This window comes from Sarcophilus harrisii, chromosome 1 (assembly GCF_902635505.1).
Source record: "Sarcophilus harrisii chromosome 1, mSarHar1.11, whole genome shotgun sequence".
Taxonomy (NCBI): domain Eukaryota; kingdom Metazoa; phylum Chordata; class Mammalia; order Dasyuromorphia; family Dasyuridae; genus Sarcophilus; species Sarcophilus harrisii.
In genome coordinates this window covers 368,422,495-368,449,762 of record NC_045426.1, presented here as the reverse complement: position 1 = coordinate 368,449,762, position 27,268 = coordinate 368,422,495, and the positions used below count along the sequence as shown (strand labels likewise).

Below are 27,268 nucleotides of genomic sequence, written 5' to 3'. Positions count from 1 at the left end.
TTGCATCAAAAATCTTTTCTAGCATCTCAGTTTTAGTAACCAAGATGTCCAGCTACATGCTAAGCATTGTGATCAGTAGAACCATATTTCTGAAATAATGACCAACTTTAGGACATTTCCCATTCCAGAAGTATCCACCCCGCTTTGGAGAATAATGTATATTGTACACTACATGAAGCACTCCTGGATATCCCTCCAAAATGGTTCTTCTTGCAGTTCATTGTTGAATGCCAGTGCTGGATTTCAAAATTGATCCACACTCTTCAATCTATCTTCTGTCAAAATGCCTCACCTTAATTGCTTCTTGGTAGCTATCTGGAATGAAATGGAAACCGAGAATGGATATGACCTTTCCAATTGTCTCGGTAGTTAACGCTACTTAATTCCTGCTACCCTTCCTGAGCTTGGCTTTTTATTCTGTTATGTGCCACACAGATGATCTTGCATTAGGTACTCTGTGTCAGCCACGTGTGATATTCTTAGGCAGATATTCTACTTCTTGAGTTGTTGTTCCATTCTGTGAATTTAAGTACAAAGTCAAAAAAGAAAGATTTTTTTTTAAATGCCAAAATTGTTGCAGTCTCTTTTTTGCTTTTCTTTTGCAATTTACCATTGCAAAATGGTACCTTTAAATGGTCATTGATATACCATATGAACTCTTCCATCCAGAATGGGATAGTCATTCCCAAACACACTACAACCCTTAATTATCTAATAGAGCACTGAGTCCAAAACGAGATTTTAAACATGAAATATAAAATGCTAAAAAATAAGGTGATGCTGATATCCTCCATCCCTACCACCACTCCTTTAAATGGTCATTAACAACAAGAGTTCCACAAAACTTAGATGAAGTCAGAGGAAAAGAGTCAGTGTAAATTATTGAAAAGCCCAACTTAGATTTTTTTCCCAAAAGTGCATACAATCACTTAAATTAATAGGTTTAATAAAGTGTCTGGTAGAAGCCCTGCTTTTTTAAGAAGATAAAGATTCTAGAGTTTTTGCATTACTGAGGATGTTAGGGAATATCTAGTCTAACCTTTTCTTTTTAGAGATTGTAAGTTTTGGTCCAAAGACCAACATAAAGTAACTTGACTCAAAGGTATGTGCATGAAAGTAGTGGTTACTGAAGCTTTCAAAACCCATTTGTTATGTTACAGAGTTTAAATATTCTTCTTCTGGGATAGCTTTTACTTTTAATTTGCTTCACAAATCATAATGAGAGTAAAGATAAATCTAATTCTGCATTGAGCCTGTGTCTGCAATGCCACTAATTCCACATCAGTGAGATTCAAATGATAGCAATATTCTTATACAACCTTAAAAGTCAATGGAAAAAAAAGTACATTCTGGGGGGAAAAATACTTGCTTCCATTTAAAACAAATGTTAGTGATGTTTAAAAGATCACTTAAGCAATAGACCTTAATCATTAGCCCCAGATTCTCTTCATTATCAGAGTTAATAGCCATCAGTTGCAACCATCCATACATTTAATGCCTTTATTGTCCATTGAGCCATTACCTGATCTTCTATATTTCCTCACCTTTGTCATTCAGGATTTTATTCTTTTTTCCTTTACCTTATTATCTTTTTAAGGTAATTTAATGAAATCTTATTTTTCTTTTCCCCTTAAAAATGCAATAGTCTAAATTTTAGAATGCAGTTTTTTTTAAGTTTTCCTATATCTAAGTTTAATGTCCTCAAATGTGCTTCCCTACACTGAGACTGTGATCTTTCTTCCTTGATTAGAATTAGGAAGTCAGCTTCTCCAGTTGTATCATTGGTAGCTGATTACATATTCCTATTAGGACTTCCAATTATGAGGTATCTTCAAAGCAGCTATAGCTAAATAATTTATTTTATTGTTTGGTAGAGTGCTACAGTTGAGTCAAGTGAGACCTGAAGGGTTTCAGTATGCCCTCTGACCCCATATGGCAGAAAATTAAGCTCACTGGCAAAAATTTTTTCTACTTAATTACCCAAAGCACTTGACAGAAAAATAGATATTCACCTTAAAATACAAAGTACCTTGTATTTGATAAGGATAATGCTGATGACTATTTTAAATGATGCCCACTTAGTGGAATTTCAGGAAATATTTGATGAAACACCAATGAGGAAGGTTGAGTAAAACTTCAAAAGAAAAAAAAAAGTGTCCAATGGGTAGTGAAGGTCGTAATTCCATGCATACAGCTCAGAAACATCTGATAGAAAAGAATTCAGGTAGTCATCCAAATTATTTCTATCTGTACAACAATAATTTACTCCAAATCCAGCTCTGTCAGTATTTTATACCGAGTGCTTAGAGCAGCTAGGTGGTGCAGTGGATAAAATGCTACACCTAGGGCTAGGAAGTTGCTCAGTTATGCAGTAGTGTTCAACTCTTCATCGTCCCATTGACCACACTGGGCATGAAGTTTTCTTGGAGAAGACACGAGGGTGGTTTGCCATTTCTTTTTCCAGTGGATTAAGGTAAATAGAGGTTAAGTGACTTGTTCAAAATCATAAAGCTAAGTGTCTGAGATTAGATTTAAACTTAAGGCACAATGCTCCAATCCCCTGTCATCAAACTGCATCCCGGGTCAAAAAGAACTGAGTGAATTAAACATATGTGACAAACAAATACTAGCATTATTGCTGCTATTGTTGATTGCTATTGTTATTATCATTAATTAAAGAAATATGATCAGACTCCTTTGCCTGGGTGTCAAGCACCCACAGAGTCTGGCTTTATCCTATAGAATGAATCTAATCTAATCCAACAAGTTTTTATTATGTGCAAAATGCACTACTCTGTAACATATACCTTTCTTTGGTCACCTCATGCTGTCCCTTGAAAACAATCATGTTTGTTTTCATCTATATGCAGTTACTCATTCTGTTCCCCATGCCAAGAATGTTCTCCATGTATCCCTCAGTTGTTTACCTCTATTTTCCATATGAAGCCTTCCCTAGTTCTTTCAATTCAAGCAATCCCTCCTCCAGAATTCTTCCAAAAGTCAGATGTATTGGCTAGCAGGAAATTCTTTGGCTTTACTGAGACAATCAATTCCTTAAATGTATTGTAAGCTCTTTGGGAGAAGGTGTTTTCTATCAAAGGATTAGACCCTAGTTTTTAAAAAATGAGTAATTTATTTTCCCTTTTAACATGTTAAAAGATTTTTCTCCAAAACCTTAAAACACCCCAAAAGAGATGACTGTATCTATTTCTTTATCTATATATGACATCCTCAAGTTATTTTCAACTTCTACATCAGTTTTTCTTTGTTTGGACTCATGATTTCAGTGGCACAGGAAACTCCCTGGTGTGGAAATTCCCCATAATTTAACAGTCATAGAAAATTGCTTGGGGCACTGAAACATATAGTGACTTGCTCATGATCACATAACTAATATGTATCAGAATCAGGACTTGAATTCATGTCTTTCTGATCCTACAGACACTATTCCATCCATTGTAATACTCTGGAAGTCTTTGATTCTTTGTTTTATTAATGCATTTTGTCTTTACTTAATTTTTACTTTCGATAAAAAAAAACCTCTCTACCACATAAATTTCATGATCCCTTATAACAAAGAAAATCAAGCAAAAATTCTTGATTTTTTACTATATCTGTCTCTTTTCTAATTCCTAATAATTAATCTACTGCTTATGGTGTTATTATTTTCTAGGAATTGCAAGTCCCCATTTAAAAGCAGATCAGACTTCAGTGAATAGTAAGAATGAGGGCCCCACATCTACCATGTTGACCAGGAGGAAGCCAACATCGGTTGAAAGTATTGCAATAGCCCCAACACCAGTATTATCTCTCCTTGCTTCAACGGCAGCAGCATCTGAAGCAGGTGAGTCCTGAGAAATCTGGTCAGTCCATGTTGTCTATGAGAAGACTGTGGAAAACAAGCTAGGAGTGTTCATGTGTGACCTCGATCCAATCACTTATACTTGGAGGCTCAGTCTTCTCATCTGTAAATTATGGATATTGAGCAAGGTAATCTCTCAAGTGGGTCCCTTTCTCATCTAACATTCTATAAAGTTGAGAATATATGATATAATTTGTCTCTAAACAGCTGATCTTTCCCTTCTAGCTAGCCAGTAAATATTGTTATTTACTAGAAAGTATAATTACAATGACAACATTTGAAATAAGAGATTTTTTTTTAATATCCCCCAACCCATGTCCTTACAGAGGTTTGGAACATTGTAGTCAGACTTGGTCAGTATGTTAGTCATTTCTGCTAAACTGCCTTTCCTCTTTCTCCTCCTTCCTCTCTCTTCCCTTTTCCCTCTTCCTCCTCCTCCTCTTCCTCCTTCTCCTCTTTCTCTTCTTCCTCCTCCTCCTCCTCTTCTTCTTCTTCTAATTCTTATTCTTCTAATTCTAATTCTTCTAATTTTTATTCTTCTTCTAATTCTATTTCTTCTCCTTCTCCTCCTTTTCCTTTTTCTCCTTTCCCCTCTCCTCCTCCTCTTCTTTCTTCTTCACTTCCTATTCTTAATCTTATTCTCTTTCTCTGGTGCAAAAGATAGTTCCCTAGGGAGAAGAGATAAGGTTAGATTCACAAATTATGATAATGTGAAAACCAATGGTTTCAAGAATTACTTTTAAAGAAAGTTAGCAGAAGAAAACAACTCAGATTGGGAAGAAGTTATGGGTCTTCTGTACATCAATTCATTTGATCCATTTCAGGATAATTTACTGTTTTTAAAAAATGCATTATTTTATAAGTGTAGACCAAATATTCTTAATTAACCATGGCACATAGATAGATTTCAGGTCTATGAATTGGTTGGGAGGCACTTTTATTTTCACTAATCTTTGTTTTCCTTTATAATCATATATTTTATTGTATTCATTTAAAAATATTATTCTAACTTGTGATGGAAACTGCTTTCCATATCCAGAGAAAGAACTATGGAGACTAAAGGCAAATCAAAGCATACTATTTTCACTTTTCTTTCTTTCTTGTATTTTTTGTTTAATTCTGATTTTTCTTTTACAATATAACTAATATGGAAATATGTTTAAAATGATTGTACCTATGTAACATATATCAGATTGCTTGCTGCATGGGGAGGAGAAAGGAAAGGAAGAGAGGGAGAAAAAAAGCAAAACTCAACATCTTAGAAAAATGAATATTGAAAACTGTCTTTATATGTAATAGGGAAAATTTACTTCCCCCACTATTAAGTGGGGGAAATATATATTATTCTGAGAAGGGATCCATAGGTTTCACCAGACTGCTAAATGGGAGTCTATGACACAAAAAAATGTTAAGAACTCCTAATATAGATGTTCCTCCAGGATTGCAGATTGCAATCGTTCTATGTCTTGCTAGACAGTTTTTATAAATTGATATGGCCCCAAAATAACTGATCAATTGGTAGCCAACTGTTTTGTGTTTCAGCCTCTATTTAGCTAATTTCATCTTTTCTTAGCATACAAACATATCATACCACACATATTCTAAGTCTTTCTAGTTTGGTAAGAACACCAAAGTTGATCTCCATTGGTATAACCTTTAAAACCTGAGAATCTCAATATTGGAATAAAGCTCAGAGATTTATTGTAAAGTCATAAATTGAGAGCTTGAAGCAGCAAGAGACTATCCAACACATTTCTCTCGCTTTCCAAGTGAAGAAACTGATGCTTTGAAAAATCAAGTATGTCTGAAGCCTACAAGTAGTAAAAATCAGAAATCAGCTTTGAATCTAGGTTCCCTTGTCCAACTTATATGTGAACAATCTCCCTGAAATCCTGTGGTGAGATAGATCCTACTACTTGTCGAAGCAGCCCATTCCACTTTGAGATAGCTCTGATTATAAGGTATTTTCCCCCTTACAACAAACCAAATTTTGCCCCTTGACAACTTTTATCAAGAAGACCTAGTTCTGTTTTCTGGGGCCAAGTAAAACCAATTTCATCTATCTTCCATATGATGACATTTTAGACACTTGGAATCAGCTCCCATGTGCCCCATGAGTATTTTCTTATCCATGTAATTTCCTTTTCTTTTTTTCCTCATGTGATTTATTCAAACACTTCATATAGCATGCCAAAGCTCTTCACCATCTCCTTACTCTTCTCTGGATGCTCCTAATTTGTCAATTTCCTTCCTAAAATATGGTGCACAGTGTACAATATTCTAGAAATGGTCTGGCTAGGTTAGATATTGTTTTAACTTTTATCCAGTTACTAGATATTACTTTTACAAATCCCAAGTCAACTCCACAACATCATGAGACATCAATTTCTTATATATTCAGAACATATCCTTTAGTTGTGCAGTTATTCTCTGTTGATTTCAAAATAAGACATAAGCTTTTTATCTTGTCTTTCAGAGACTTTTCAGAGCCTCTATTGTCTAGTCTCAAACAACCTTGCCAAGCCAATGTCATCTTCCTCCCTTAATAGGACCATGCATGTGAATCAAATCAGTTAAATTCATAGTTCCCAAAGCAGGAATCCATATGTCCATCTTTACCATTTTTGCTTATAGTATTCTCCTTATCTCATAATTCAAGGTTCTGGTAGTATTAATAATGTCCTTGGCCCCTTGTAATTAATATAGCACTTTGCACTTCTTCTATGTACTTATCATGTGTTTACTTTGTTAGATTGCAAACTTCTTGAGAGTAAGAATTGCTAATGAGAAAAAGAAAAACAAAACAACAAAAAGTATTGTATTCCCTTGTATTTGTATTCCTATTTCCTAGTACAATTCCAGACACGTAGTAGGTGCTTAATAAATGCTTGGTAATTAGTTGACTTTTGCATATCATATAGTGCTATTAGACTAAACTCCAAGTTTATATACATAGAGTGCTTAATAAGTCTTGGCTGAATTTGAAATCTAGTCACCTCTTCTGATTTCCTACCAACCTACTGATCTCCTGAACTCACAGAATGCATTTTCTGTATCATTTCTTTTACATTTAATCATATTCTGCCTTAAAATATTTCTTTTATCACTATCTTATATTGTATTGTCATTTAACTTTTTGTGTATGTGTCTGTTCCTCTTTAGTTCTATTATGAGTTCTTTGAGAGCAGAATCCAATCTTATGTTTTTTGTGCTTGTTGTTGTTTGAAATCCTCTAAAACATTCATCTCCCAGATGTGAATATAATAGACTTAGTAGGAGGTTTATAAATGAGTGTTGAATGAATGAATGAACAAATGAATGAATTATTTCTGGCCATAGTAAGAATAATAGCTATTCGGTTTGGTCATGTATACTTATTGTGTATCTAATTTATATTTTAATATATTTAACATCTACTGGTCATCCTGCCATCTGGGGGAGGAGTTAGGGGGTAAGAGGTGAAAAATTGGAACAAGAGGTTTGGCAATTGTTAATGCTAATGGGTAAAGTTACCCATACATATAACCTGTAAATAAAAGGCTATTAAATAAAAAAATTTTTAAAAAGAATAATAGCTATTAAATTTTAGAAACCATGAAAGAGAGTTGTCATTTTGCAATTCACTTCAGCCACAGTCTCTCATTGATTGATTGATTTTGGCAGGTAAATCAACCTGTCTTTACCTTTCTAAAATGATATTTCTCTAGACCAGTGAGTTCTAAACAGGTAGTCATAGCTTCCAAGGATCTGCAGCATCATCGAAAGGCAACCATGGCTTGACCCTAACAACTATGGGATCAGCAAGAAGGATCATTCTACCCTCCCCAAGACAGAAAGGCATGGAAGTTGCCTATAACATAACTATTCATAATGTTCACCTCTTACATCCCATTAATCCTCAACTCCATCCCTTCCTACCAATGTACAAGCTCCTAGCCTTCCCCCTCCTAAGCCCACTGTGAAATGAAGGGATTTTTTATCACCCGCAACATGAACTAAATTAGTAATATCTGGGACTTAGTTCTTCTGAAGGAGAGAAATAAAGCTTGGCATTTTTAGTCTTCTTGTTACCCCATATTCTGACATTCCTTGAGGGAAACATTAATTTAATTATTCTCCTTTTGCTGTTTTTCTGGGAGTTCCCTCTATCTCCTGTACTGTTGCGTATGTTAGTCTTCTCTGTTTCTGAATTCAGGATTGTCTAAGATTAGCCCTAAGCCCATTGATTTGTTGAAAGTTTCATCAGGAGATTTTTAGATCCCTTAGGACAGTTATAACTAATTCCTACCACAGCAACTGCAAATGGGAAAATCTGTGTCTTTGTGTGTTTGTGTGTGTGTGTGTGTGTGTGTGTGTGTCTTATATTCTTTATCTTTCTCTGTCTCTGTATGTGTGTATGTGTGTGTGTGTTGTATTTATCTTTCTCTGTCTCTGTCTCTGTCACTGTGTCTGTGTGTGTGTGTGTGTGTGTGTGTGTGTGTGTATGTGTCTGTCTCTCTCTCTCTTTCTATCACCCTCGATCGCTCTCTCATTTTTTTTTCACCAATAGGGTGCATAATCAATATTGCTTTAGAGGCCACTGTACTAGAATACCACATCAGTTTATAGCAAAGAGTTGGTTGGGGGAATAAAGAAGACCTGAAGCAAGAATCTATGCTAAATTCACATAAATCAATTTAATTATATCCCCTGAAAACAGGGATTTGCATTCTACTCTATCAAAATATTGAATTCTCGGCACATTGTAGATGTCCAACAGATATATATTTATTAAGTGAAAGATTTCCATAAGGGCTGGATCAAGGAATAGTTTTGAGGTCAGCAGTAGAGAAGATAGTTTCTATTCTTTTTTCCCCCATAAACATTTCATGGGCTGTTTACATATAGTAGTGAGGTGAATGTCTGAACTCACATGATATTTCTCATGGATTTCTGATGTTTTTATGCTTTTATACCTGACAGGGAGTGGTCTTTTGAGATCATTGCATAAAGCATCCTATCAGAAGGGTAGTTCACAGAGCTCTTCTATAACAGCTGCTTGCCTAGGTAATTGCTTTGTATTTATATCTGCCAAATAGCCTATGTAGATTAGGGCTACAGGTAACATGAAGAAGGGCAAGTTCTTATCTAGTGAGTTTGGGTTGTTTAGGTGAGTAGCCAGAAGCAGTAGCAAGTATTTTTGTATGTTTGATAATTCTAAAGCATGATTGGAAATACAGAGATAAAACATTGTCCTTGACCCTAAGAGTCTTGCAATCTACTTCATGAGACAGGATATGGAAATACACCAAGATAATTACAGCCAGACCACATTGAAAAATTCATTTGAAAGACAAAAATATGTTTTTTGCATATTCTTCATATTTATTCAATATTTGTTTTGCTACCATTTTCTTATAGTGAATATCCTGGCTTCCATTATCTAAGTAAGTGGTCCATAGCTTTCTGAATGTTTACCATATCTATATTAGTATCTGATTCTAAAGATTACCATTATTTAATACAAGGGGACATATCCATACTTGGCTTACTACTATAGGCTTTACTGAAAGATACATAGAGCTAAAAAGAAGTGAGCAACCCCTAAGCAGTTATATCTATATCTATGTAAGACCCCTTCCAACCTCATCTTTTTTTCTCCTCTTCCCAACCCCTTATCATTTTTGCAACTCAAGGTTGTAAAGACCAATGACAAGAATCAGCTACATATGGAGTGGGATTTATGCTACTTCCCCTTCTGGGAGGATTGGGGTGGGAAAGATGGAGAAACTGGAATGTGGCTTACATAGAATTTCTTGTAAAAAGTATTAAGTGAAGAAAAAATTGACTTCATCTGCTATTTTGGCATTGTTGGAGGGATAGGGGATATAAGGGAAATAGAACATGGCCCCTAATCTGAGAACCATCCAATCTGGGTGAGACAGGAACATGGAAATAAATCTGACTAACTATAGGCAGGCAGAATATTATAGAAATTCTAAGAGCAGAATAATTCTTAAGGATTAAGATAGTCAAGAATTCTTAGAATAGGTAGAACTTGAACTAGGTCTAGAAAGATCTTATACAAGCAGAGAAAGATAAGGTCAGAAGGCGTATGGCAAACATTTGTTTGGCAATACAAAAATTGAGCTCCTCATAAGGATGTCACAGATTCAGCCAGAGCTGAATTTCTTTTCATTTCTGGATAGCAAAACCACTGAGCAGCATATTGGAGGGAGAATATGGCAGAAAAGACTGTTCAACACACAAACTCTTAATTATAAAGAGTAAAAGGCTGTATTTTCTTATTTCAACAAACCCCAACTTCTACTTTTAAAGGAATAGTAAACTAAGGATTTGATTTGCAAAGATCTCTTTATTAAAAGCCAACAGGGTTAAGTACTTTGTAGATATTTATCAGTACTTATTTAATGAAAACAAATAAAATAGAAAGGAATTGAAAAGGGCCCGTGTCCTGTGGTCATAAAGAACTTGGTGGGACAGCATACTCAAACCCACTTTACTTGTTTTCCTTTCTTCTGATGTTGTTTGTTTCTCTCTGTTTTCCATCAGACAAGCAGGAACTTTTTAGTTATTTTCAGCTAAGTGTATAGATGTTGGACCCTTATGTACAAAAGGACCCAGAATCATATAGTCTTGGTATTGGAAAGGATCTTAGTTGTTATTTAGCCCAATGTAAACATGAAGAGAAAACTGTTCTACCACATTCCTAATAGATGGTCAAATCATTGAGCTTCCACTTGAAACCATTGAAGTCTTCAGTCTGTTACCATCTTTGTTTTCTTGTTGTGGTTGTTGTAAATTAAACATTTCAGTAGTATCCAACTCTTCCTAACCCCTTTTGGGGTTTTCTTGACGGATACTAGAATGATTTGTGATTTCCTTTTCCAGCTCATTTTATAGATAAGAAAACCAAGGCAAAAGGGTTAAATGACTTGAACACTGTCACACATTCAGTCTGAGATTTGAACGCAGGTCTTCCTATCTTTGGGCCTGGTACTCTATCCACTATGGCACTTAGTTGCTTCTATCACCACCTATAGGAGCCCATTACACTTTTGGACAGCCAAAATTATTAGAAATTTTGTCTTTACATCAACATAAAATCAATCTATTCAGTAGCTTCCATCCAGTGTTTTTCATTGTATTTTCTAGGTTCAACTAGAACCCATCTCTGGTAAGCAGCTATCTTTGAGGAAACCAAAAAAACTAAAAAACAAACCAAAAAAAGCCCCACTTTTTTGTGTGCTAAACTGGGAGGAAAGAGGCAGGGAGAATTGACTTTGGGATAAGAAATTAGTAAGATGAAATTATAAATCACTTTCTCTGATCTAAAAAATAAAGTTAATTACATTTTCATTTTTCAGTTGATTGGGTTTCAATTTTTAAAATTTGTTTCATAATTTTTAATTCACTATTGAATTCGTTAGTTGATTCACTACTTAAATTCTGTTAATTAAGTGAAGATAAATGTTCTGCTGGTAGAAAGAGCAATAGATAGGCAAGAAAAGAAATCTAGGATGAGATCTTTCCCTCTCCTCCCTTCTCCCTTTCCCCCACACCCCATCAGTTGGGGTTAAATGACTTGCCCAGGGTCCCACAGCTAGGAAGTATTAAGTGTCTGAAGCTAGATGTGAACTCAGGTCCTCCTGACTTCTACTCTTTCCACTGTACCACCTACCTGCCCCTAGGATTAGATCTTAACACTGTTATATACTCTCTGTTCTGTTCTTATGAGAAAGAAGGAAATAAGCATTTATGGGCTTTTATTTATGAGTAATATAAAAAAACTAAATATATGTTTTATATATTATAGACATTTATAGTTCAGTGTACTTTACACTATACTACTTTCTCATTTTTAATACATTTTGTTCATCCAATAAGGAAAAGGTAATAAGAATTTATTAAGTATGTATTATATTCCAGGCACAGTAAAAAGTATTACATAAATATTTTCTTTGATGTTTTCAACAACTTTGGAAGTTTAGTGGTGTTATTATCCCCATTATACAGGTGAGAAAACTGAAGCAGACAGAGTAAAGGACTTGCCCAGGGCAAAACAAATAGTAAATCTGAGGTCAAATTTAAACTCGTTTTCTTCACTCCAGACCCAGCATTTCATCCAGTATATCATCTAACTGCCTCTAAGACAAGATGCAGAGAACTAGATGATAATATAGTTAAATGAACCAAAAACTTATTGAATGGCTGTACCCCAGTGGAAGTCATTTTTTCATTATGACCTTCAAAGATCTCATCTTGATTGCCACATCTATGCTTGCTGCTGGACTGTATAGCATTGTTCTCAGTGATTTAGATCAAAGCATGGATCATATGTTTATCCAATCTGCAAAGACAACAAAGTTTAAAAGGGACTCATTAGATGAAATTCAAAAAGATATCAGAAGGCTAAGACATTTGGCCTTATTAAATAAGGTGAAATTAAATCATGATGATTGTAAAATAATCTGACTCAAAAATGTATTTCACAAGTACAAGATAGAAAAGACAAGATCATAGGGTTCTGAAAAAGATCTAAAGAACTTAGTAGACAGCAAGATCAGTGATTCAGCATTTATTATTGGTCAGTAGAAGCTAGTGCTACCTGGGGCTATACTGAGAGATAGAATATGCAGAATTAGAAGCTCCAGACCTCACTATACTTTCCTCAGACCACATTTGGGGATTGCATTCCTTTTGGGGGCTCTTATTTCACAAAATATATTAATAAATTGAGCATTCAGAAAAGGTAACCCCAATGATGAACTTCTAGATCATGCTATATAATGATCCTACAATAGACATGGGATTGTTTAACCTGAAGAAAAAACAGTTTATCAGAGAAGTGAAAGCTGTCATCCTGGATATGAAGGACTGCTAACTTGAAGAATGATTAGACATGTTTTGCTTAGTACCAAAAGACAAAATTCTCAGTAATGGATAAAAGTTGCAGAGTGGCAAGTTTAAATTTGTCCTAAGAAAAATGCCCTATCAGAAGTATCCCCAAATAAGATAGCCTACATAAAAAGGGAATGGGGATCACCCTTGCTAGAAAAGGCCTCCAAGGACAGCCTGGATGACCATTTTTCAGATATATTATTAGAGGAAATTATATTCAGGTATGAATTGTACTTGATTACTATTGAAGTACCATCCAACATGAGAATTTGTGACCTTAATTTGCCTAATTTTGAATTTACTTCTTTGAAAAAAAAAAGAGAGAATACCTTTTGGGAGCTATTCTAAAATACTTTTGATTATCACCTTAGAGTTGTGGAATTGGAGTTGAGGTGGAAGGGAATGTAGTATTATATGGTCATAGATTTAGATCTGAAAGGGATCTTGGATGTCATCAAGTCCAATCTCCTTGTTTCATAGAAAACTGAGCTAAATAATTTACAGAAGATGACTCGGGGAATAAATGTCAGAGCCAAGTTATCAGCTGTGTTTCTGTTTTTTTCTTCATTTAAGGTACTGTTTTTCAGTGGCCCAAGTTGATTGACCTGGGCTTCAAAACCAAACAAAACTGGATAATTTCAAATATAGAAATGGGGCTCAGAAGGTCTGGATTCTAGCCCTAATTATTCTATTAACTATTTTTGGGACTCTGAGAAAGTCGCTTTAATCTCAGTTTTCTCATTATAAAATAGGGTTCTCCAAAGTTCATTATGGCTCTAAAGTCTTATGATTCTAAATCCTAAATCAAACTTAACTTTTCACCTTTGGCAAATCATACCTGAACCATGTTATTTATGTATATTCTCGTAACATAGCCATATTTTAATAATCCACTGAAACAGACTATCCTGTAAAGTCTTATTCTGTTTCTATAAATAGCCAAAAAAAAAAAAAAATGGAAAGAAATTGGAAAATTGCATTCATTCATCCAAATGCTCAAGCATTTGAAAATGGTAGACAAAACATCTGGATGATTGACTGAGTTTTCACTTTCCATCTGGATGTTTGGCATCCTATAGACTCAATCATAGTGAGATTTTGGAATAGGATCTTGTTTGATTGCCATTAAATGCACAAACATCTTCCGAGTCCTTCTTGAAGTAAAATCATGGAGTAGATGTTAGAACTGAAAACAAAGAAAATGTATTTGTCTGTCTATGCTTATGTGTGTGTGTGTGTTCTTATAATTATTTGGAATCCCATTACCAAAAATAAAAATCTTTCCATTTAATCACAGGGCATCTAAATGGCCAAACTGATTGAAAGATACCAAAGTGCTCAACAAATATTTGTTATTTATGTAATTGGTTGAATTTTTTCTAGAAAGTATTTTTTGGTTGACTGTCAGTGAGGGAGATTCATATCCCAATTTATTTTATATCCATTATGAACTATGGAAAAAATTTTGGGTCAGTGAATTAGAAATGTGTTTAGGATGGGAGTCCTCAAACTTCTAAGAGGAGCTGCTCAAAGCATTGAAAACCTATAGGAGACAAAGTAACACTATAGATTTATATGAATGGTGATGCCCCTCAGTGGCTGAGGGAGTACCTAAGAGCAAATTCATTCCCATTTCACCTTAGAAGCAATGCATTGCTGTAAGCTACCACCATCTTCTTCTCCAGTGGCTCACTGCTATTTCAGGCAATGACCCCAAGGAGAGCAATACCACCTGCCATCTTATGATGAAATAGATTAGACCGCCTGTTCAGTTGACCAATCACAGTTCACAAAATGGTATCCTTTGCTATAGAGAAGAACTGTGATTCAGAAGAGCATTAGCATTTTGCTTCAGCCTTCCTTTATCAAGGACAAATTATCTTTTGGCTGAAAAGGAGAGGCAAAAGATTCTATAAAGGAATTCAAACTCCAGAAAAAATTTCTAAGTACCTTAATGAATTAGTCTTATTGTCCTGATGAGTTACATGCTAAAGGAACTTGAAGGAATGGTTGCTAATGCCCTGTAGCCTTACATTTAAAGAATCATGGAAAATAGAAGTGATTTCAAAGCACAGAAGATGAACAAAAATCTTCATTTTGGGGTAGGAAATGAAGATGAATTGCTCAAGATGTAAACTAGTGAACTTGACCTCAATCTCAGACATAATTATTCAATATATTATTAAATAGACAGTCTGTGAGCAGTTAAATGGGAAACAGTGATCACTATGAGCAAACATAGGTTCATTAAGAATGCCTTAAAAAACAAAGGAAAAAACCCCTCTCCCCCCAAAAAAAAGAATGTAATCTTAAAATCACCTTATTTCCTTTTATCAGTAATATTATCAGAGTAGTAGATAAGGGATAGATCAGGGGCCATCAATGGATTTCAGCAAAATATCTTGCCCAATTTTCACTGTATCTTTGTGAGCAAGAATGAGTGATAATGAAATTGAGTAGATTCAGCAATTGTTGAATTTAATAATTAACAGCTGAGTCCAAAGAAAAATGAATGAGTTCTGTCATTTTGGAATAAAGTTCTAGAATTATGCCATAAGAGACTGCTCATTGGCTCTCTTCCATTAAACTTTTTGTCAGTTACTTGGAGAAAGGCATAGATTATCATTCACGGGTTACACCAAATTAGGAAAGATAGCTAATATATAGTAGATGACCAAATAAGGATCCAAAAAAAAATTCCAACAGGTAGAATCCATAGGCAGATGAAATTTATAAGGGAAATTCACAAACTACTTTTGGAGGAAATAATGAGGCATCTACAACAAAAATACCTATACTTTTTTTGTTTCAGTAATTTAAAAGCCACAACATGAGAAATCTCTATTTTTAAAGGACTAAATTTTTATACAAAGAAAGCTATTTACAATTCTCCCTGGTGTGTGTATATATATGTGTATATATATATATATATATATATATATATATATATATATATAATTGTATAAGTTTAGAACAAGAGAAATATAGATCTAAAAAGCAGCGGGAAAATATTTCAGGAGTTTTGGTCTTCAGGCTTAATATCAGTCAATACTGTGATGTGATAGCCAAAAGTTCTAATATTTTAGGATAGAAGTAGTAAAGTTAAGTGTTTTTAGAGTTCTGCTGGACATCTGTAGTTTTGTGTTCATTTCTGGGCACCAGATTTTAGGAGAGACATTCATAAACTGGAGCTTATACAGAGCTGGATAACCAGGATGATGAGGTCATTTGAAATAGAATATCAGTTAAAGGAACTATGGATATTTCCCCTGAAGAAAAGAAAATTAAAGAGATCCTCTTTCCTGTCTTTAAATATTTGAAATGCTAATACATAGAAGGATTATGTTTATTATGTTTGAGGTCATAGCTAAGAGGAATAGGTAGAAATTGTAAAAAGAAAAATTTTAGAATAATTTAAGACATTCTTAACAGTTCGTTGTCTAAAAAGAGAAAAGTTTGCTTCATAAGATAGTTTGTTCCTTATTGCTATAAATATTCAAGCAGACAAGATGACTTCTAATAGTTACTATACAGAGAATTTATGATGTCTATTAGATGATCTTTCACAGCCTTTCTAAATCTTGAGATCTCCAAGATCTTTGCTCTAAAGGTAAAGGTAAAGATTTTCATTGAAAGTGAAAAACTTTATTTAAAGTATTGGAATTCACTACTTTCAAAATGGTTCTATGGTAATTTCCCTTATGCTCTTTATTTGTACATAGGCATACACAATTAGATCTAGCAAATCTGCCCTCCACCCTAGCCTTAGGTCTTATGTTCCCCAAAGTAAAAGAGAGCAAATCAACAAGCTTTCAATATCAATAAGGCCTCTCAGTTCCAAGTTGATAGGCAGTAGCTGGAAGCTATCTTGGAATTCAGTAATACATTTCCAAAAGTCTAAATTCTTCATTTAAATGCAGTGGAAAGACATCTATTTTTAACCATTCATTTAAAAAGTAAATCTTTATTTTACAAATAACTTTTAATGTATTTTTTGTTTTTTTTAACATCTGTCTATGAGCACATTCTAAGTCATTGCAAAGGGACTAGAAACATTTTAAATTCATTTCTGGAGTGCTGATTTGAATTTGAAAAGACTACTAAATGAGCTCATCCAAGCTCTGTCCACTGAAGTAAATGAAGTACTTGAAGTAAAGGGGCTTGAAGCAATTTTACTGTTATTAAAATACACTCACACCAAAACTTTTTGCAGAATTTTTTTTTCATTTCATTGAGGTACAGCTGAAATCTAATTCAAAGAAATATTTATCTTCAACTTTAAAAGTTTAACTCATATGGTATGGTATATGTATACATGTAGATGAGGGCAGGTAGGTGGTACTGTGGATATAATGCTAGGTCTAAAGTCTGGAAAAACTCCTTTTAGTGAATTCAAGTCTGGCTTCAGACATTTACTATCTGTGTGACCCTGGGCAAGTCAATAAATCCTGTTTTCCTCAGTTTCTTCCTCTGTAAAATTAACTTGAGATGGAAATGGCAAACAACTTCAATATCCTTGCTAAAAAAAAAAAAAAAAAAAAGTGTCACAAAGAATTAGACAGAACTGAAAATAAATATCTAAGTGTGTGTACAAATGTATATGTGTCATTATACACACACACACACACACACACATATATATAGTACATAATGAACACTCAATAAATACTTGTTGCCTTCCTGTATATGTGTGAATTCTTTTAGGAATCATAGTCAAAACTATATAGCTAAACAGTTTCATCCAGCTTTGTTTTGCTTTCTTATGGTTTTATGTTTTAGTCTTTCCCGAACAGCTCTACTGTAAGTCTCTTTAGAGCAAGAACCCCATCTTATTTATCTTTTTAATTAATTCAGCAAGAATATGTTTAGCACATGCTCTCTGCCTAGTTCTTACCATAGGGCAAACAAAATAAGTAGAGAACTTACAGTTTTGTCCAGTCCTGAGGATAGAAGAGGCTTCATATTTTTCTCCTTAATTTGACCAATTTCAGTTGACCAATCACAACAGAATTGAGAAGGACTTTAGGGTCCATTTAGTCCTAAAGTCACAGAATGATGGAATTGGAAAGAACTTTTAGACACTGTCCAGTTCCATTCCTTCATTTTAAAAAGAACCTGTGCCCAGAGTGTTGAAGATGTTTTGATTGTGGTCATGAAAGACCTTTCCAAGATGGGTTTGCAGCCTCAGTATCATAACACTTGATCCATGTTTGGGGAAATAGAAAGATTTAACACCTTTTAAAGTAATTCCCCGTAGAAGCTTTTGAAAAGAAAGTCTGTTTTCGGTATGCCAAGTATCAGTTATGTGGGAAACCTCTTTAAGTCTCTGTTAGATCCTCTTTAAAATGAAGTAATGAGCAAAATAAATTTTATCAGCTTCTTTGTGATATGATCATTCACAACTATTGAAGCCACTCAGCAAGAGAGGTGGAAGGCATCATATAGTGGGATCATCAGGTGTTGTTATTAAAATGAGGACTCCAGACTCAGGCAAAGTCAGGAAGAGAATAGATTCTGTGCATGAAGTGATTTCTATTAAGATACTCATTTTATATCAAATATTCAGGGCTCCCTTTATAAAGAGGAAAGAATGAAAGATGTCTTCCAAGGGCAAGCTTTTCTGCAGCTGAAAAGGAAAGGGCACAAATATTTTATGATCAGTTTTGAGATGAAAGGGTTTGCTTGACTTGCTTGCTCTTTCCATTTCCAGAAGTCTAATTAAATTGTTGGCTTAATGATGGTGAGATAATTTAGTGGCCACCAAAAGCAACCGTGTTAATGGGAAAGGGGGACAATGCTATGAGTTTCCTGTAATTAATGATGAGGTCTTTGAAAAAACTTTTTTGATTTCAATGAAGTTAGCAAACTGAACCCAGCTGTTGGAGGGGGAGGGGGTCCTTTCCTGCTCAGTGCTACGGGAATTGACTTCGAGTATCTCAGAAAGGCTTTGTAATGACTGTCATTAAGAATGATCTTTAAGGGTAAAGACAAGCTGTGGCTGGTTTGAAAAAGGAAGGGGTTAGAAGGAAGTAGGAGGGGGAGAAAGAGCAAATATTCTTTTTAGCTTCAACTTCCCTTCTTATCATCACTTTCTTAGCACTGGTTACATTTGGTGTCATCAGAAACATCAGGAATGAAGATGTCTTTAAATGGATTTACTGCAAGTAGGTTAGAAGGTGGTTTTAGAATGGAATATCACAGCTGAGAACATGGTAGTTGCCACAAAATATAAAGGACTGCCCTGGAGTAAAAGAGGGTTTCCTCAGGTTCTGTCTCTGGTATCTTTCTAATGTATAGCCACAGGCAACTCATTTAATCTCCCAAAATTTCAAGTGACTTTCTGAGATTTTAAATTATAGAGGTGTTGCTGATCTACACATTGAAAAGAATTTACACATTGTGAGTTCTCCTGATCTAGCGAATCAATTATCATCCCATATGCCTTCCACACCATCACCATGCTGCAATTTAGAATTGGACTATTATGGTACTCTAGTCCAACTCCCATATTTGGGCACTGAGGAAGCTGAGCCTTAGAGATGGGAAGTGACTTGCCCATGCTCACATAGCTAACAATCCACAGGGTGGGATCTAAAATCCCAGTCAAGAGATCATGTATTTTAATCTAAAGGGGGCCATTAGAGATCATCCTATCTAACTTCATCTTTTTTTACAGCTGAGGAAACAGAGGTCCAAAAACTTCTAGAAGTTGCCTATGATTGCAGAAGGAAATAACAGCTAAAATTTGAATTCATTTCTTCAAACTCCAGATCCTGTGGGGTTTTTTTACACAATAGCACACTACTAAATTTTGAGCAGCTAAGTGGCAGAGTGCATAGAGCACCAGGTTTAGAGTCAAGAAGAGTTATTTTCTTGAGTTCAAATCCAGCCTGAGACACTTACTGGCTGTTTGATTCTTGGTAAATCACTTAACCCTGCTTGCCTTAGTGTTGCCTTAGTTTTCTCATCTATAAAATGAGCAGGAGATGGAAATGGCAAACTACTGTAGTATCTCTGCCCAGAAAACCCCAAATGGGGTCACAAAGAGTGAACAAGAAGAACCTTTTGACTTCTAGTGTTCTTTTCCCTTTACTAGTTCTATATACAGCATCTTCTATTAATACCTTATTTTGTCTATGACCATAAGGTAGAGACTTCTCTGGCAGAGTTACTCCTTGGTCTTTTCCATTCATATGTCCCTCAGATCTTGAGTTCAAATGTGACTATTCTAGTAGTCCACATCAACTACCAGCTGTTATATTGCCCAGCACATATTTAAGTGATGCCAGAAACTCTGCTAGCACTATAACAGCATACAATATAAGACAAAGACAAGAGTTCCTGCCCTCTAGGAGTTTATAACTTACTCAATTTTTAAAAGAAACTTTTAAAAATTAAATATAGTTTATATTGTTGTCTTGAATTATTATTTAAAGTTTTAAGATGTCACAAGACACTTCTTGTTTTATTGGTAAATGAATTGTGCAGTTAGTAATTACAGTCAGAGTTCAAAGATGGGAAAAATCATTTTAGGTTAGAATGTATTCCCAAGTATCAGCAAATCCATAAAATTTTTATTAAAAACGACTATGTTCCAGGGACTGTGGATACGTAGACATCTATACAATAGTCCCTGCCTCCAAGGAGCTCATATTTTATCAGGAGAAACAGTACCTACAAGTGCTACCTAAATTTAAAAAGAATGGGTACAGCCTTAGGCAAACGGAAATCTGTTGAAGACCTTAACTTAAGAAGGCCAAGGTCTCCCACTGTATCCAGCACCATCTTCAGTAATCCTGACCTATTTCTGGCCACTATTCCTAGATGGTTCTGGAGGGGAAAGTAAGGCAAGTGACCTTGCACAGCCCTTCCTCCCTCACTTAAATCCAATTCACTTGCATATCATGGCATCACCTCCCTGATGTCATGGTTCTCTTTTAAAAATTTTAAGAATGAAGAACCAACAACAATTTTATTAGGGAAAACAACACAAATATATTCTTTTTTTTCCCTTTACCGTTTTTTATTGTTTCATTGTTTCTGGTAATACATGTATATAACCTTTTTTTAATACACATTTCTTTATGAATTATGTTGAGAGAAAAGTCAGCAAAAGGGACGAAACCACAGGAGAAAAAAACAAAAAAGAAAAAAGTGAACATAGCATATTGAACACTATATAATAATTAGTATAATATATTATACTAAGTATATTAAGTATAATAATTAAAAGTAACATTTGTATTGGACTTTAAAATTTACATAGTGCTTTACTAAAATTATTTAATTTTATTCTCACAATTACCCTGAAATGGAATTACTATTATTATCCCCATTTTACATCTGAGAAAACTGAAACAGACTTGGCCAGAGACATGCAATTAGTAAGTATCTGAAACAAAATTTGAATAACAAATTTGAAATTTGTTTCTATTTGAAACAAGATTTTGATCTTCATGACTCTAGATCTAGTATTCTGTCAACTATACCATCTAGATCCCTATGTAAAATATATCTTTAAAAATATGTAGATACAAGATAACTTGGAGGATGTGGCACTAGCAGCAGCCGGGAAAATCAAGAAAGACCTTGTTGAGAAGTGAAGTTTGAACTGAACTTTGAAGAAAATTGAGGATTCTGAGATTCTGAAGGCAGAAGGAAGTACATGACAGGAATAGGAAACAACTTCTACTAGGTCTGGAGACAGAAGATCAATTGTCTCATGTGACAAGAGGCCAGTGTGGCCAGATTATAGACTAAATAAAGGAGAGTAATGTAAAATAAAACTAGAAAGTATGACTAGAGCTACATGAGAAAGACTTTAAATACCAGAGACATTTTATTTGACCCTAGAAGTAATAGGGAGCCACTGCTATTTATTGAAAACTAAAGTGACATGATTAATATTCTTGTATTCTTAGAAAATCATATTGATAGCTATGTGAGATGGAGTGAAGAGGAAAGGGACTTGAGACAAGGGGAACAATTAGGAAGTCATTTCAATAATTCTTGTGAAAGGTGATCGGGTTTACATGGCTAGGCACTGGTTGAATTAGAATTACATAGAAGTTGCTTGACCCTTTCTTTCCCCTCCCCACCCCCTCCTGACTTTGCCATTGTGCATCACTGTCTTAAATTGCTCTTGACATGTTTAATGTGTATTAGTTTTCTCCCTGTGGCTATATTTTAAGCTCCTTCTAGGCAGTCACTTCACCTTCCCCTTCCCCGTTATGCATGTTTTCCACATAAATGAATTCATGATTGATTCAGTCAATCAATCTCTCTTCCACAATAGCTTCCTCCTTCCCTTCAAACAAAAAACAAATCCTACCTTTCTCTTTCCGATCTTTCTAAAATGGGAAATACTTTTTTTTAAGTATTTTTAATGTATCTCAGGAGTCTAGTCTATTAGTTTCCCCTTCTTAAAAAGAAAGTCAGAAAAAGCTTCAGTCTCTACCCTTATTTTCCCAGTATTTCCATACTCTTTTTTCTTTTTCACTTCCCATGTTCCCTCCTTGGGAAATGCTCAGTTGCTATGCCATATATTCCAGAGATAAGCAGCATTTTGATTTGCAATATGGACACTCCAGGTGACACCTTTTAGCCACAAAGTTGACTGAGTCCTATGAATGAGTCTTTCTTAAGATTTCAGTCCAAACATTTTAGCAACTTTGTGGAAATGCACTGGAGAAGGTAGAGATTAGGAAGCTCCTATTGTTTTATGAGGCAGCCAGGTACTACAATGGATAGAGTGACAGACTTGGAATCAGGAAGACTCATCTTCCTGAGTTCAGATCCAACCTCAGACACTTACTAGCTGAGCAAACATAGGAAATCACTTTCCCCTGTTTGCCTCAGTTCCCTCATCTATAAAATGAACTGGAGAAAGAAATGGCAAACTACTTCATTATCTTTGTCATGAAAATCCCAAAAGGGATCACAAAGAGTTAGAAACAACTGAAAATAACTAAACAAAACAAAAACTACTATACTGTGGGTATAGTGGGTAGGGTGTTCACATGTCTAGTCAGTGGCAGAACTGGAGTTTTGAAACAAGAAGAGACTGAATATGTGCTGGGGCATGGTAATGTCAACTTTGCAAGGTTTCTAATACCATGACCCTGTATAGTCTCCATTGTCAGGGACCAAGACGATCATAAAATAGGGTGAATCCAAAATGATTTGCTCATCATCCATAAACAAAGCAGGACCTCTAAACCAATCGTGCAAGCAATGCTGAATGATTTTTAAATGTATACTGTTTGAAGTCACTGCATCTGAGACAGCATGTTAGGGTTGGGCTCTCTAGTATCAGAAGATATTTTGGTAGCCTTGGCGGTTTTCTAGATTTTCAAGGTTTCATTTGTTTAGGATCCAAACACTTGAATTCCTGGCTTTTGTCTTCAAGAAGTCACCAAAGTGAATTGATTTGGGGCTTACATATGGAAAATGCATTTTGTTGTGTAATTAATGGGAAGCAGACTTTGGAAAACTGGCGATCCAGGCCCTTATTTATATGAGCGCATATGTCTGTGTTTTGTTTATGACTCACTCTCTTACTCCTTGCATTGTAACCGGTTTGTTTATTCTAACTTTTCACAGAATCCAAGCCACATGGTGCTATATGAGCCAATAATTTATAGTCTCTAAAAGGAAAAGATGATGAATGAGCTTTTTCCTTTTAAATTGTCAAATCTCAGATTGAGGAAGGAGAGTTTGTTGCCTCAGGGCTGTCCAAACTTTGTTTGAATGATGTTAAAGCAATAACTGTTCCCTCCTCCCCCCCACTACTTATGTCTTTAGAACTTCAATATATAACGATCCCAAACTTACCCCACCTCTTCACCCCCCTACCACCACCAATAAACTTTACTATAAATCCCAGATGCCTTTGAGGCTGGTTTTTGGCAAGGGATGGGAGGGATCTGTTTAGACATTTGATGATGATGATGATGATGATAATAAAACTTTTTAATTTTCAAAAGATATGCATAGATAATTTTTCAACATTAACCCTTGCAAAAAGAACGTTCTATTTTTTAAAAAATCTCTTTGGATCTGGTATTTCATTAATTCCTAAAAACACCCCTTTTTTCAGCTCAGATTATTTTTCAAGACTAGAATTGCAGAATTGTTTCCTTCCTCAGTCAATTATTTTCTAGTAGCTTGAGGTAGGGTCATGACATAGGGAATAAATCAGCTCACATCTTGGGGAAGTCACCTCAACTTTTAAGGATCTAATTGTTTTTCATTTGCATAGAGAGGGAATTAAAATTGGTGCCATGGCCCCCATTCATCTCCAACACTCTATTTTTGAACTCTTCTATAAAAATAAAATAGACTAGTAGGAATCAGTAGTTTTATTTTTCAAATAAGGAAAGTTGGATTTGCAGTGCTTTCTTAAATGTTCTTAACACCTCTAGATTCTAAGGTGTTAATTCTAGATTCTAAATTCAGACTTCATAAGATTTTTGCTATACCTCAGACATGCACATTCCACATGCATATTTAGGAAGTTACTGACTCATGTATAGTAACCATGTGAACCCAAAAGGGTTAGTTCAAAAAGAACAATAAAAGGTAAAAGATAGTACTTGACAATTTTACAAAGTATTTCCCCCATAATTGCCCTTGGGATAAGTAATGAAAATAATATTGCTCCCATTTTATACATGAGGAAACTAGAAACATGGAAGTAAAATTATTTAGGCAAGGTCACATGGCTAGCAAGAGGCAAATCCCAAACTCAAATGCAATCCACAAGATTGTTGTTTACACCATGTCATATTATCTAAGAACCTAAGCTTAGGTTCTGTATGAATCCATTTTGGACCTGATTATTTTTTAATTGGATCACTTTGTATAAATTCTCACACATCTGGAACACTTGTGGAAAAGATGAAAGGATAATTGAATGCTGATTGAGACAAAGTCCTACTTGTTTGGATGGAAAGATACAAGGTTCTTCCTCAAAAACCACAGAAAATGCATCTAGGCTTTTCTACCAAGGGAAAAGAACTGCTTCTGGTTTAAAGAAAAATGTCATTTATATTTCTAGTCACATAGCAGAAGCAGCATCTTCTCTGTCACTCATAGAAAGAACCCTGCTTTGCACTAGCACATAAACTGATTAAAAAAAAAAAAATTCTAAATCTAGTAGTACATCCATCTCCTTTCCGGGCAGAAATAAAGATGTTTATCATTTTAAAAAAACATTTCTTCCCCTTCCCTTCCCATATCCTGTGGTGTCAATACCTCACTGGTTTTACTGGCCTTTTTTAAAAACAGAAAATATCTTTAGCATCCAGAGGAATGATAGTATGCATTTGATGACTTGAATTTAGTCCCAAAAGGGAATTAAAGGAACAGTGATTAGCTGGTACAAACAGAATAAAATATAACTCTTTGGGGAGCTGCCTACAAATTTGAATACTATTTTTTTTTTTTTTTTTGCTAGTGATACAATCAAGATTGAAAATTATCACTACAAATTTGAGCTCAGGGTCAGTCACCAAAAGGTTAAATGAAAGAAGGATGCAGATAAAATCCTACAATTAGATTTGAAAAGTTCAATTGCCTAAGTACAGGATAGGTAAAATGGTTCATGTGGAAAAAAAAGTCCTAAGGGTTTTGGTTGACCTCACATTCCACATGAGTCAGCGATGTAACATAACTGTTTAAAAAAAAAAAAACTAACAAAATCTTGACCTATGTTAATATAGTGTCCAGAAGAAGAGGAATAATAGACTCATTTGACTTTGTGCTAATTAGACTACATCTGTAATAGAGTGTTCAATTATGGTTACTTTGTTTTAGGAGGAACTTTGATAATGTAGACAGAAACCACAGGAGAATGGTGAGAATATAGAAATCATGTCCTGTGAAGGAATGGTTGAAAAAGCCTAAAAATAAGAATAGTAAATGGAAGCAACAGCTGTCACTAACAAAGATAAATGGTCAGATTTGTAGGTGTTTCCCTAAAGAGTCACAAGATCATGGAATATTACAGCTGAAATTATTTTAGAAATAATCAATTTTAGGGGAGCCCATGCTAGAGAACAGGACTTAAGACTGATTGAAGCCCTCACAAGTTATATTATTTTTTTTTTACATTGTTCAGGTGAATGTATGAATAAGTTTTGTGAAGGGAAACAAAGATTTAAATAGCAAAATATATGATTTGTGGGTAAATATAAGATGTAAGAGCAGAGACCTTTTTGCGTTTTTTGGTTTGAATTTCTGTCTTTGATTCCTTTGATTCCCCTACACTTAGCATAATGTCTAGAATCTAGGAAATACTGGTTGAATTGTGTTAACTAACTAGTAGTTAACTAGTAGTAATACAAAAGCACTGGTTTTGCAAACTGAAAGTATTGATGTAATTAGAATTAGAATCCCAAATCTCCTTTTATAGATGAAGAAACTGAGGCATAGAGAGATGAAGTTATTTGTTCAAAATTAATAATAGCCAGACCTAAAGTCCAATTAGTTTTCAATTTACTGTTCCTTTGATGTATATTTTGTCTTCAAATGTATAAAGGTCTGGCAAAGATTTTACAGGAAAGAAAATAGATAATTTTCTGTATTCCTTCAGAGAACAAAACTAAGGTCAAAGTAGAAATTGTAAGGAGGCAAGTGAGATTCTAAACTTTCCAGTGACTAAAGGACCTCTAATATTCACACCCCCACACACCCCCATCACCAGTCCTCTAAAGGCCTATATCAGCAATTGGGTGTTCAGACTCTTTTCGGGTCCTTCTTACCACATCTTGCAAAACAGTGTGCTTTAGTTGTTTATAAGAAAGCTGTTTGTTCTTCCTTGAGTTAAGAGGATACTAAATAAAATACTGTTAAGTAAAGAGAAAAAGATACTATTCATCACTTCATTCAACAAACAACTTTGATTCTTCGAGTGCTTTATGTAGATCATGGGATTTAGAACTGGCAGGACTCTTATAGACCATTTATATATAAGAACTCAAGTGTATCTCTGTTTTCACAATTACTCTGTGAAAATAAGGCAGGGTAGGAATCATTGGTTTTATTTTACAAATGTTGAAATTGAAGGCTGTTATGCTTCCATTAACAACATTTTCCTCATAATGGCAATTCAATTTGAATACATACCCAGTTACCTACATCAGTGTTCTTTCCATTGCCCTCTGAACATGAGGGCAAAGAGAAGTCTTCCTCCAAACTCAAATACTCAAATGAATTATGAAGGAGATATATATATGTAATAAAATACATAAGTAATAAAAGCCAGCAAGAGAATCAAATATGGAGATCATACAATATTATATCCAAGTCCTGGCATTGACAGTGGGAATGTTTTTATACTGTTTTCATTTAAGCCTGAATCATGACAATTAGGAAAGCTTCTCATTAGCCAACAATAGTTAGAGATCATCTAATTACCTAAGAAACAATATTTGTGGTTTATGGAGAATCCCTGCTACACTTTGGGTGGCATGGAGGGGAAAAAATGTTTGAACAATGGGTTGA

At 34.8% G+C, this 27,268-nt stretch overlaps 1 protein-coding gene across 3 annotated transcripts in view; it reads left to right on the top strand.

Annotated features, from left to right (window-relative positions):
• SETBP1 (SET binding protein 1) overlaps positions 1-27,268 on the top strand; it is a 472,784-nt gene that overhangs the window by 428,693 nt on the left and 16,823 nt on the right. For 2 of the 3 annotated variants that reach the window (XM_023495842.2, XM_031946010.1), the window contains exon 6: positions 3,674-3,844. The exons of the other annotated variant lie outside the window; for it this stretch is intronic. In XM_023495842.2, the coding sequence (XP_023351610.1) occupies positions 3,674-3,844 (171 nt within the window). The remainder of the gene's footprint in view (positions 1-3,673; positions 3,845-27,268) is intronic. 3 annotated transcript variants of the gene reach the window in all.